General features: G+C 45.6%; 1 protein-coding gene across 5 annotated transcripts in view; it reads left to right on the top strand.

Annotated features, from left to right (window-relative positions):
- SPIDR (scaffold protein involved in DNA repair) overlaps positions 1-13717 on the top strand; it is a 340147-nt gene that overhangs the window by 83991 nt on the left and 242439 nt on the right. For all 5 annotated transcript variants that reach the window (XM_019498649.2, XM_014606829.3, XM_014606828.3 and 2 more), the window contains one exon: positions 9288-9544. In XM_019498649.2, the coding sequence (XP_019354194.1) occupies positions 9288-9544 (257 nt within the window). The remainder of the gene's footprint in view (positions 1-9287; positions 9545-13717) is intronic.

The raw sequence follows: 13717 nt of genomic DNA, 5'->3' as shown, positions 1-13717 counted from the left end.
CCTGCAGCCTTTTGAAACCTAAGGGGTTTAATACATATGACGATGAGCCATTTTAATTAGAGTGACTGTCTTGGAACCACTCTAATTGAAACTCTGTCTTTCCCCCACCTCTGAGCATGTGTATAGGCAGTCAGAGTAGCTTAATGCAGCTGTGACCTTGACAGTACTTAGAATCTAAGCAGGATCAGGCATGGTCAATACTTCAATGAAAAGCCAGTATGACACTGATATTTCTGGAGCCAGTCCTCTTCAGTTAGAGCTGACAGTGAATTAATTCTGCTTTGTGGCCAGAGGTACTAGGGTTCTATAAATGACAGTATCTGTCTAGTATATTATGGGAATAAGGTTCTCACCACTTGCAGAAGATTGCAAAACATCACTTAGAAGAGATGGTGGGCTGGTGCTGGCATAATTTTATTTGATTAACCATGCAGTATCTGCTTACTTCAGCTTCAAGTCTATGTGTCATTCTTCTTTGGCATAAATGATATTCTGTGCACTGACAAACGGGTACTATATTCCACCATGGTAATAAGGATGACAGAAATGTATCCCTCTGTCAGCGTAAAAGCTATATTGTTGTGGTTGGCAGTGGTTGCTGGGGGTGGAGAGGATGGAGGTGGAACAAGAGCAAGAGTTGTAAACCACCTGATTCATGATTGCTAGCTGTGTTCTTGAAGACCTGTTTCGTGGGTCAGCGTGTTCAGAGGAAGTGAATCTTGCATCGTGTAAAAGGGTGCATGGTGCTCCTTAAAGTGCTTGCCTTGAAGTATTTAAAAAGTTCGGTGGTGGGTGAAACTGGCCCGGGTGACTTTTCAAGCTTTCTACTTAATACCTTCTTCATGGAGCCACAATCTGATCCAGTTTGTAAAGTAATTGGAGATCCTTTGGCATGCAAAGTATTATAAGGTGGTATTATACTAAAACACTGCACTGTTGCTGCAGCTACTCAGTTTCAGTTAATTTGTTCCAGCAGTTTGAGGTTGCAGGTGTAAAGACTGATGTAGTGATTTACTATTCTCTCTGTTTTCTTTTTTGTCATCATGGTTAACTCTGCCCACACATTACTGCTTAATCCTGCCGATTTTTATCTGCTATCTCTGCTTAAGACATAAGAAAAATCTAGTATTGCCCAGAGTTTTGTGCACACACTCAAGCCTAGCCCTACAAATTGAGGGTCTCATGTGAAGGTGTAGCTGAATTAAACCCTTAGGGCTCAAAGCAAATAACCCCTATTAACTTGAATTATCTGCCAGGTTTTTAATTAAAGGTTTAGCACTGACTTCCACCCAATGCTTCTGTGAAAGCTTCAGAAATGAAAAAAAAACTTTAAAGTGAATTATGTGTCACTTTATACTGTCTAGATGTTTCTTTTAACTAAATTTCAGAAAAGTTGAAGATTACCCTTCACCATTCAAACGTACAAGATTCCTCAACCCCAAGAGATGACTCAGGCTAAAAGGAAAAACATCTTTCTCTCTCGTGCTGTTTCCCTGCTCACTGGCTCTTGGTAGGGCAGATTCAAAGGGTCCCTTTCCCCCATTTGTCAGTTTTTGGTGATCGATGAGTTTTGGTAGGTCTAAGAGTGCTGCAGCAATGGGTGGGGCCTCAGGCACACTCAAGGGTGGATCCAGGATTTCCCAAAGGGGGTGTGGAAGCAGCAATCCCCACTGCAGGGGTGGCTACACCCCCTGCTCCCAGCTTCTTCTGCTCCACCAGTACAGGCACACCACACTGTGGGAGCCTCTGAGGAGTTTTCAAAATCCTAAAGCAAGTTAAAATCTCCTCCACTGGCTTACCACCATCAGCTTATTTCCCTGGTGGAGTGGTAAGAGATGTTGAGTCCCTTCTCAACTAATCACTGCTCCATGAAAATGATGTACTTCTTCTGCATTTAAGGCCTACTGCACCCGTGAGAGTAGAGAGAAGCATTTAGTTGAGGGTTATGAATGCCTATCATAAAAGGCAACTGTTGTGAAGTGTAAGTGCTGATAGGGCTTCCACAATGTGGGACTTTTGGAAAAACACACTGGTCAAATATCACTTACCTGGAGTGGTAAGGTTGCTGTAGCCCTGAGGGTCCAGGAGATATTTGAAAAGCAAGGTTTTTCTGTGGCATATCTTTTATTTGACTAACTGTAAAATTGGAAAATATTTTACATAAGCTTGTGGGCACAACGACCTGAAGAAGGGCACTATGTGCTAAAAAGCTTGTTTAACTTCTCGCCCAAGTATGCAGCTGGTTCAGTTAAAGACATCACTCCCAATATGTTTGCTTCACGCTTACCTGGAGTGAGTTGTGCACTGTGCCTCTGTTTTCACTCTCATGTTAGCTGGAGCATAAAGGAGACTGCAGGGTGTGATTGTAGTTTCCTCTTGAACTTTTTTTCGCTACCAGAAGCTACTTTCTCACTACCAGAAGCTACACTTGAGGTTTCTGAGCAAACAAAAATGGCTTCCTTTTCTCACCGATCCCTGTATTATATCTGTCACCATTCTGAAATTAGCAGCGTAGCGGGGGATGGTAAATGATAGCAGTTGAAAGGTGAAGGGTGGGATGAGGACTACCGGGGGGGGGGGGGGGAACAATAGCATGGGGGATGGATAATGATGAAGGTAAAAAGCTGGGAGGAGGAGGAAAGATAGCACTGCTGAGAAAAATGAGGGAAAGGCAATTGCAATTCACGATAGTGTGAATCACACATTAGATCCCATTGCACCTTTGCCTGCCTATGTAGAGGGGACCTAAGGGAGTCAGCCATTCTCTCCCATCAGGGAGATGAGGAATGGGGGGCTGTGGGATGCTGGGGGGGTCTCTCGGTTTTTATTGTGGCTGGCTAGGCATTAATATTGCCATAGAACACAAAGCAGTTGCTGTTTCAGCCAGCAACTTTTTCATGGCAAATTCACCATTTTTATCCCCTGACAAACTAATGCCTAGTCAGCCACAATTTGTTGCAGGAAACTCTTATATAGACCATGCCAAATGTAACATCTGCAAGCCCCTTAGACTCTAATTCCATCTGAAATTAAAACAAAGTCATATGTCATGAATGCTTTACCATTGTAATAGGGTTAGTGTGTTGTTATAGCTGTTATGGTCCAGCAAAAATGCAAGAAACAAGGGGCATTTAGGTGATCTTTTCATATTGGATTAACTATAGTTGGCAGAAATGTTAGACAAGCTTTTGGGCACTAGTGCCTGACCTGAGGAAAAATTCCTTGCTTCTTTCTGTCATAACTCTGGTACCAGAAAAGTAGATTCAAACTGTGTTTAGGGGTAAAGTAGAGCTTTCATTTGAAACTGTTTCTTTAAAAGATGACACCTGTACTGTGAGCCACTATAGTGCTAAATGGGTCTATGTCAATCTATGTTTTATATGCAAATATCATAGATTCATAGATTCATAGATGTTAGGGTCGGAAGGGACCTCAATAGATCATCAAGTCCGACCCCCTGCATAAGCAGGAAAGAGTGCTGGGTCTAAATGACCCCAGCTAGATACTCGTCTAACCTCCTCTTGAAGACCCCCAGGGTAGGGGAGAGCACCACCTCCCTTGGGAGCCCGTTCCAGACCTTGGCCACTCGAACTGTGAAGAAGTTCTTCCTAATGTCCAGTCTAAATCTGCTCTCTGCTAGCTTGTGGCCATTGTTTCTTGTAACCCCCGGGGGCGCCTTGGTGAATAAATCCTCACCAATTCCCTTCTGTGCCCCCGTGATGAACTTATAGGCAGCCACAAGGTCGCCTCTCAACCTTCTCTTGCGGAGGCTGAAAAGGTCCAGTTTCTCCAGTCTCTCCTCGTAGGGCTTGGTCTGCAGGCCCTTGACCATACGAGTTGCCCTTCGCTGTACCCTCTCCAGGTTATCCGCATCCTTCTTGAAGTGTGGCGCCCAGAATTGCACGCAGTACTCCAACTGCGGTCTGACCAACGCCCTATAGAGGGGAAGTATCACCTCCCTGGACCTATTTGTCATGCATCTGCTGATGCACGATAAAGTGCCATTGGCTTTTCTGATGGCTTCGTCACACTGCCGGCTTATGTTCAACTTGGAGTCCACTAGGACTCCAAGATCCCTTTCCACCTCCGTGCCACCCAGCAGGTCATTCCCTAGGCTGTAGGTGTGCTGGACATTTTTCCTCCCTAGGTGCAGCACTTTGCATTTCTCCTTGTTGAACTGCATCCTGTTGTTTTCTGCCCACTTGTCCAGCCTCTCCAGGTCTGCCTGCAGCTGTTCCCTGCCCTCCGGCGTGTCCACTTCTCCCCATAGCTTTGTGTCATCCGCAAACTTGGACAGAGTAAATTTCACTCCCACGTCCAAGTCGCTGATGAAGACATTAAAGAGTATCGGTCCAAGGACCGAACCCTGCGGGACCCCACTGCCCACACCCTTCCAGGTCGAGACCGACCCATCTACCATGACTCTTTGGGTGCAACCCTCTAGCCAATTCGCCACCCACCGAACTGTGCAGTCATCCACATCACAGCCTCTTAATTTGTTCACCAGTATGGGGTGGGATACCGTATCGAAGGCCTTCCTGAAGTCCAGGTATACGACATCCACCCCTCCTCCTGTGTCCAGGCGTTTCGTAACCTGGTCATAGAAAGAGACTAGGTTGGTCAGGCACGATCTGCCCGCCACAAACCCATGCTGGTTTCCCCTCAGCATAATTTGCCCTGCCGGGCTCTCACAAATGTGAGCCTTGATAATTTTTTCAAATACTTTACCAAGGATGGAGGTGAGACTGACCGGCCTATAGTTGCCCGGGTCCTCCTTCCTCCCCTTTTTGAAAATGGGGACCACGTTAGCCCTTTTCCAGTCCTCCGGGACTTGGCCCGTGCGCCACGAGCATTCAAATATTCCCGCCAGTGGCTCTGCAATGACGTCGGCCAGTGCCTTCAGCACCCTCGGATGGAGCCCATCCGGGCCTGCCGACTTAAAGGCATCCAGTTCTTCCAAATGACTCTGCACCACCTCAGGATCTACGCATGGAAGTCTGGCGCCTTGCTGCTGCCTCTCTACAACCCCAGTGAGAGACTTGTCGTGCCCCTCGCTTAGGAACACTGAGGCAAAGAACTCGTTGAGGAGTTCAGCCTTGTCCCCTCTATCTGTCACCAATTGCTTCTGCCCATTTAGCAGGGGTCCTATTCCTCCCTGGGCCTTCCTTTTACTCCCAATATATCTAAAAAACAATTTCTTGTTGTCCTTTACTTGGGTTGCCATCCTCAGCTCCATGGTAGCTTTGGCCCGCCTCACTGCCTCCCTACAAGCACGAACAGAGGAGGTATATTCATCTTTAGTGATCTCACCCTGTTTCCACTTTTTATGTGCTCCCCTTTTGGCCCTTAGGCTGCCCTGGATTTCTCTGGTCAGCCATGGAAGCCTCCTGGCCCCTTTCCCTCTTTTGCCTCGCTCGGGGATCGTCTTGCTTTGTGCCCAAAGGATCGTTTCCTTTAGGCACAGCCACCCTTCTTGGGCACCCATCCCATCAAAACTCCTACTCTGCAGTGCTTCCTTGACTAATCGCCTGAGTGCAATGAGATCAGCTTTCCTAAAGTCTAGCACTTTCACCCTACTAGTTACCTTACCCACTCGCCGTCTTATGTTGAATTCTATCATAAGGTGATCACTGTCTCCCAGATAGCTACCGATTTGGAGGTCCCCTATCATGTCATCTCCCGTTGCCAATACCAGATCCAGTATGGCATTCCCCCTAGTGGGACCATACACCTCCTATGTCAGGTGGAGGTCCTGTACACAAGTTAGAAACCTGCGTGAGCGATGGGACCTTGCTGTCTGCGTCTCCCAGCAGATGTCCGGGTAGTTTAGGTCCCCCATGACTACCGCCTCTTTAGCTTTTATGGTCTCCGAGAGTTGCCTCAGGAGCCCCGCATCTATTTCTTCCCCTTGGTGTGGGGGTCTGTAACAGACCCCTACCACCAAATCCCTTTCTCCTTGCCCCCCATGTAGCCTAACCCACAATCCTTCTACTTCCTCAACCTCGGATTCTGTCTTGATGAGGGTTGATGTATATTGCTCACTGACATAGAGCGCAACCCCCCCCCCTTCTTCCCCGACCTGTCCTTTCTGTACAATTTATAGCCCTCAATATGTACCGCCCAGTCATGGGATGAATCCCACCAGGTCTCTGTTAGCCCCACTAAGTCATAGGTGTTTAGTGCAAGCAGGAGCGCTAGTTCATCCTGCTTGTTCCCCATGCTCCTAGCATTAGTATATAGGCACTTGAGCCCTGCGACTGGCGCCTTTGCTGCCCCCCCGCTCCCAGTCCCATGGGGCCCATTGTTTCTTACCTTCTTGTTCCTTACCTGTTCTGTTGTGCTGGCCTCCCCATGGCTTTCAGGTTCCCAATGTTCTCCTTCTTCAGGCTGGGCTGTCCTTGTGGGTGCCACATGGTTTGGTGGTCCACAGCTTCCCCTGCCCTCGTACTCCCCTCCCCCCGACGAGCCTAGTTTAAAGCCTGCCGGAGGAGATCCGCCAACCTAGAAGAAAACACACGCTTACCTTTGGGGGACAGGTGAAGCCCATCCCAGCTGAGCATGTCCCTCGTCGTGATGTGCGGGTCGTGGTCCAGGAAGCCGAAGCCTGCCTCGAGACACCACTGCCGAAGCCGCCAGTTGGTCTCTCGGATGCAGTTCTCCTGCCGTCTTCCTCGTCCGGTCACTGGTAGGATGGAAGAGAAAACCACCTGGGCACCGAACTCCTTCAGCACGCCGCCCAGAGCACAGTAGTCCGCCATCAAGTGATCGGGGGTTCTCCTGGCCGCATCATTAGTACCCACATGGACTAGGACCATGGGGTAATAATCGGTGGGCTTGATCCTGGCCTGGATTACCTCCGTCACATCATATGGAAGTGAACAGTAATACATAGAAAGTAGAAAATATTTACATAGCTGAAGATCCTTAATTAAAGTTACTTTATTTGACCTTTTACCAGAAGGTTTTTGTATAATGTTTCCATGTGTCATTTAGTTTTACTCTTTTTTTTCCAAAAATTTTTGTTTGATATCTGTTATGGGAGATTGTATTCCAGTGTACTCAATATTACTTGTAAACCAGAATTTGGTAAGCCAGATGATTATAGTTGAGTAATGATAGTCTACAAAAGACCTTAAGAAACGAGAGAAAATGTAGATATATCAAAAAGCATAAACATTATTAGTAGAGATACCAGCTTGTTGGATGGGTACATGAAACCTCCGTGTGAAAAATCAGATTAATAAAACTTGAAAAGCAATTTTCACACAGAATATTTTTTCCAGTGCCTGCTAAAGAAAAGAAAGCTAGTACAGAATTGGAAAATGTGACTTTTACAAGGACTTTTTCCCTTCCCCAGAAAAGTGTTCTCATGAATTTTCATGTGTAATCTCAGTGCAATTATTACCCTGATTCAAGAATGTATACTTAAAACAATGGTTAAGTGTATGCATAACTCCTATAAAAGTCTTGTCTAAGTATGTTCCTGAAGTACAGCCTATCTGTACAAATTTCTTACAGTTTGCCACACTTTTTTGATGGGGCTATTTCAACCACGTACCCTAGTAAAGTTAAACATCTCCAAAAGCAAGAGGGTGTATCAGAAGAGTATATAATAATGAAGAGCTGGCATATTCGTTTATTAATGTTTGAAGTTGTATCTCTTCATGTGTTACAATGAAGAAAGGTTTCCCAAAATAAACTCTTAACCAAAGAATAAATATTGATCCTGTTTGTGTTTAATATCAGCTGTGTTTTTTTTTTCAATTTTCAACCATTCTTCTTTCCTCATTTTAACTTTTAAAAAACCTCCCATCTCTTATTTTCCAGCATATAAGGATATATTCTTTCAAGATGCATCATGTACCTCAAAGTTTATGCTAAGAGTGCATTTATCTCATTTTATCCATTTTTACACGGTTAAACAAAGCATGTTCACTCTAAATAAGCTCATTAATTGTTAACAGATGTCACCATTAGTTTCTTGAGAGGGGTCACAAACTTCACTTGTCACTGAGCACAAGTATTTAAAGTTTTCTTTGGAGGCCATCTATTTATCTGACCAACTGTTTTGTGGGAGAGCTGTTTACTGGGCTGTTCAAGGGGAAATAGGTTAATTTTTATTGAAGATATCCTTTGGGGACATTGATGAATATGTAAGCTTGAGCAAGTCACTTCTCAGTTCCCCATGTGTTAAGTGAGAATAATATGTTCAAAGAACCAACCCTACTGGATAATGATCTAGACAATGGGTCATGTAACTTGTCTACTGTTTTATGTATTTTCTACTCTAGGGCATTTATACTCATTTACATATATTTCTAGTTTCCTGTTGGTCCATCATTAGTCATCTTTGAACTTGACCTATGCCACTCAGGAAGAGGAAAGCTAAATTCATAAATGCTCTGTTAATGAAAGGGACACCCAAGAGCTGGCCTGACTGTCAAAGTTTCAATTAAAAGAGTGGTCAAGGAGGGCAATCTTGCCTCCATATTTTCAGCACTCCTAAATGTATTTCATTCTCTAGTTCAAAATGGTTGTGTTCTTGTTTCCCAAGACTGGGGCACACAGGACAACAACTCTTCATTTCAGTTGCCCAGCCCTTGAATATATCCCTTTTTTTTTGTCATTTCTGGAACACAATGCCAATCTGATATAGATTTTTAATGCTTCTGTTTGGATTAGAGAGCTCTTGTCCCAAAGAGCTTTTTACCTATCTACTTAAGGTGTGCTCTGTTTCCAGCCTCCAGTACCATGTAATGCAGCCCATGAGGTTACCCATGGATTCTGTGGGGACCCCAGGGGCTGTGGCCTCTGCACACCAGAGCTCGGTGCTGCCCCTGCCCAGCCTTAATTTCTATTTCAAGTGGATGCAGTTTACCTGAGAATGGGGCAGTTTTGTCTGAAGAGTGCATCTGCCAGTCTCTGGTTCTGATTGATTTCTGGAGGCTTTTTTCCTGGACATCTGGTACTGACTTAGCATTTTCATCGTTTCTCCATCTCATTTAGCTGTAAAAATCATCCCAGTTGCCTCTGAACTTTCTTAAAGGGAGACAGTTATCCTTAGTTGTCAGCAGTCCATATTGGTGGATGCAGCAATTTGAGTGGGGAAAAAATAGCCAGTAAAGTGATGGTTGATCTTTAGATGGTTGAGATACCTCTTTTCCATGCCCCGGTTAAAGCTAAACCACAAAATAAAGCAGATATACTGTCTTGTCAGTGTGTGTTCAGACTTGATGCTTGATGTTTTGTCTTTATGTTAATATGTTTTTTGTTTTTTATATGCCCAGATAACTTCTACAGAAATTTCTGAATATTCATCTGATAGTGAAAATCTGGAAGATGATCAGGTGGATATGGAAACTATTAATTTAGGATTAACCAAAAAGTTACAATCAAATTCTGAAATGGATTTGGGGCAAGCTACAGGAAGATCTGCAAGTGACTGGCTAAAATCTGCCCAAGCTCTTCTGCAGACTCCTAAGAAACAACCAGACAAGTCCTCTAGAGCACTAGAAGATTCTGCAAAGAAGAGAAAATTGCTGAGGTAAATTTACAGTTTTTATAAAGTTGATTTCTTGTATAGCAATAAATAAGAAAATATTGATTTTTTTTTTGAAGTGTCATTTAACAATATTTGATGCCCCTTTGACAATCACACCACATTATGTGTTTTATTTCTCCGTTTTGACCACTCTGAAAAACCGCTGGCGGTATGGATTTGTAATTTCTATGTAATAGTAAGGTGTAAACATATTGGAAATGCATAATCTGAGCACCAAGCTTCACTTCTATTTTGGTATTGACTAGCTAATGTTGGTATTGCCCTCTGGGTCCCTCTGCTCCATTTTATTATGACAATCTCTGAGTGGTGGAACTAAAACTACATATTATAGGAAAGATGCTCTGACTTGGTTCATAAAAGAAAATGTAGAGTGTAAGGAGCATGCTTAAATGGAATAGTCTTCCTATCCTAACTACACCCAGCAGTATAGTTTTCCCATGTATTTCTGGAAAACGTAGAATGAGAACTTGACTAAAAGAACAAAACAGCTTATTTAACTTTACAATGGTCTTGCTTGCTTCAGCATTTTTGTCGCTTTCCCAACATTGTAATATCTCCAGTTCCTATGATTCTTTTGGTGATGGACATGTGGAAACAAAACAGGAAATTCCTTATACAGAGAGTTTAATTTACAGAATCCTAAGTCTGGAAGGGATCCCAAAGGTCAAGTCTAACCTCCTGTATAGATACAAGATGACTTATTCCTCAGCTGTCCCAGACAGATTCCTCAACTTAAAAAATTCCAGTGAAGGAGAGCCCACCAATTCCCTAGGCATGTTGTCTTATTATCCTGCTGCTCTGACAGTTAGGATTCTTTTTTCCTGAGACTTGTTCTTTTATCTGCCTTGTCGGTATTGTCTGAGCTTTCTTCTCTAGACCAAAGGGTGCTCACCCATGGGGCTTCTGCACTTGGTTCTGTTTTGTCTAGTTAGTGTCTGGAACAGACACAGCTTCTATCCACAGTTTAATAATGGATAAGAGCCTGGTGTTATAATTGAAGGCTGGAGGACACAGCTATCTGTAGCTAGCTGAACTCTTTCCAAACTGGTATTCTGCTCTACTGTGGGCAGAATACGCTGACAGAAGATCAGCCAGGTAGCATAGCTCTCATGTACATTTGAATTCTAGTGCAAGACCATAATCCAAAAATCAGATTCATTTCAGTGTGTTCACCTTCTGTGTAGTCTTGTGCTAAGTCTGAAGTCAGTTTCCCTGAATTTTAGTAGCGCCACTCCAGATGAATGTCTTCATTTTTTTTTCTTTTTCTGGTGTTCGAGGTGACCAGGATTATTGTCCTGGGTGGTCTTCAGCAGATGTCGGGGCTAGGTCATGTTTTCATGGCAATCATATATACTGTTAACATCACTCACATGTTGCTTTGTAAATGCTCTGGGTTCTGTAGTTTTACTTGTATCTCTTGATTTGCAACGCTCTTGCTTCTACATCAGTGACTGCATTCCATTGGCTGGCATTCTTGTCTCCACCCAACTTTGGGAGAAGCTGAAGTGCATCAACCTTGCGAGGAATTGAAATGTACTCACTTCCCTGTTTCATTGTTTCATGGTAGCTGGGGTCAGGAGGGACCTGAACAGATCATCTAGCCTGACTCCCTGCCACAGGCAGGAATGAATGCTGGGTTCACAAGACCCCAGACAGGTGATCATCCAACCTCCTCTTGAATTTGCCCCAAGTAGGGGCGAGGACCACTTCCCTGGGAAGCTGGTTCCAGATTTTGGCCACCCTAACTGTAAAATATTGCCTCTGATCTCCAACTTAAACTTATTCTCCATCAGCTTATTACCATTGTTCCTTGTCACCCCAGGTGATGCTAGGGAGAAAAGGGCTCTGCCTATTTGCTGTTGATCTCCCCTGATGAGCTTGTAGGCAGCCTCCAGGTCCCCCCTCAGCCTCCTCTTGCTGAGGCTGAACAGGTTCAGGTCCTTCAGTCTCTCCTCCTAGGGCCTGTCCTGCTGCCCTCTCACCAAGCGGGTGGCCCTCCTCTGAACCCTCTCCAGGCTGGCCACATCCCTTTTGAAGTGCGATGCCCAGTACTGGATGCAGTACTTCAGCTGCGGCCTGACCAAAGTTGCATAGAGAGGGATTATCACTTCTCTGGACCGGCTTGAGATGCACCTTTGGATACATGACAAGGTATGGCTGGCCTTGCTGGCTGCAGTCTGGCATTGGCGGCTCATGTTCATCTTGGAGTCGATAATGACAAGGAATCCCGCCAAGTCGAGTATGACCCATCCACTACCACTCTCTGGGTGCGCCCCATCAGCCAATTTTTTTACCCATCCAACTGTGCAGGCATCAATGCTGCAGTCGCTTAATTTATTGATTAGGATGGGGTGAGAGACAGTGTCAGAGGCCTTCTTAAAATCTAGAAAGACTACGTCCACAGCAACACCATCATCCAAGGATTTAGTTACTTGGTCATAAAAGGCAATTAGGTTGGTCTGGCAGGACCTGCCTTTGATGAACCCATGCTGATTGCCCCTGAGCATGATCTCCCCTGCAGCCACAGATGTGCTCCTTGAGGATTCTCTCCAAGATCTTCCCAAGCACCGAGATGAGGCTTACAGGCCTATAATTACTTGGGTCCTCCTTCCTCCCCTTCTTCAAAATAGGGACCACGTTAGCCAGTTTCCAATACCCTGGCACCTGGCCACATGACCATGAATGCTTATACAGCCAGGCCAAGGGCTCCACGATGACCCATGCCAGCTCCCTCAACACCCTTGGGTGGAGGGCATCTGGACCTGCAGATTTAAAAATGTCTAACCCTTCCAGAAGATCCCTAACTACATCTGCACTGACTGAAGGCTTGATAGAGCTATCCCCAAGATTGTCCCTACCCCTGGTAGGTGGGATATCCCGGTCCCTGTTCAGGAAAACAGAGGCAAAGAAACTGTTAAAAATATCAGCTTTCTTGTCTGGCTTGGCCACGTGTCTGTTTGTGTCTTGCAGGTGCCCTACATTGTCTGGTGCCCTCTTCTTGCTCCCAATGTGCTTGAAAAAGGACTTTTTGTTGTCCTTAATCCTGGATCCTAGCCTGAGTTCCATCTCTACCTTGGCCTTCTTAATAGCTCTCCTACACTCCTGGGCTGAGGAGGAGTACTCCTCCTTGGTGATATCTCCTCCCTTCCACTGGTTGTACACCTCTCTTTTAGTCCTCAGGCATTCCTGTATGCCCTTGCTGAGCCAAGGGGGTTTCTGAGCACTCTTAGCCCCCTTGCTTCTCTCAGGGACTGTTACCTTTGGGCCTGGAGGATCGCCCCCTTAAGGTACAACCATCCCTCGTGGACTCCCATCTCCTCTACCTTCTGGGCCCTTAGTGCCTCCCCCACTAGTCTCCTAAGCTCATTGAAGTTGGCCCTTCTGAAGTCAAGGGCTTTAGCCTTGGTGCGAGCCCTAGACGCCCTGCGTTGGATAATGAAATCCAGCAGGTGATGATTGCTATTGCCTAGGTGGTCAAGGACCTGTAGTCTCCTCACCAGGTCATCCCCCATGGCTAGGACCAGGTCCAGCAAGGCGTTACCCCTAGCGGGGCTGTGCACTTCATGGATAAGGTGAAGGTCCTGTAATACAGCCAGGAACCTACGCAAGCGGTCAGACCTGGCTGTCTGCTCCTCCCAGCAAATGTCTGGGTAGTTTAGGTCACCCATGACAATAACATCCCTTGACCTAACCGCTTGCATAAGCTGACTGGAGAAGTCCTGGTCTATCTCTTCTCCCTGGTTGGGTGGTCTGTAGTAGACACCCACCGTAAGGTCACTTTCACCACGCCCCCCTTGTAGTTTGACCCATAGTGTCTCTGCCCAACCCTCCTCTAACCCAAAGCTAATCCTTAATGATGTGAGGTGCTCTTTGACATAGAGTGCAACTCCCCCCCTCTTCCTCTCTGTCCTGTCTCTTCTATATAGGGTGTACACCCGAATGCCCACCACCCAGTCATAGGTAGGGTCCCAACAGGTTTCTGTGAGCCCTACTAAGTCTGAGTTCTTACTCACAATCAGGAGGCACAGTTCCTCCTTCTTACACCCCATACTACGAGCATTAGTGTAGAGGCACCTGAGGCCTCCTGAGGGTGCACGTGCCTTCCTCCCACTCCGAGGACAGTTGTGGCCCCCTGCTTCCCGCATGTTGATGCTT

Source organism: Alligator mississippiensis, chromosome 3 (genome assembly GCF_030867095.1).
Source record: "Alligator mississippiensis isolate rAllMis1 chromosome 3, rAllMis1, whole genome shotgun sequence".
Classification (NCBI taxonomy): domain Eukaryota; kingdom Metazoa; phylum Chordata; order Crocodylia; family Alligatoridae; genus Alligator; species Alligator mississippiensis.
This window is presented reverse-complemented; position numbering and strand designations above follow the sequence as displayed.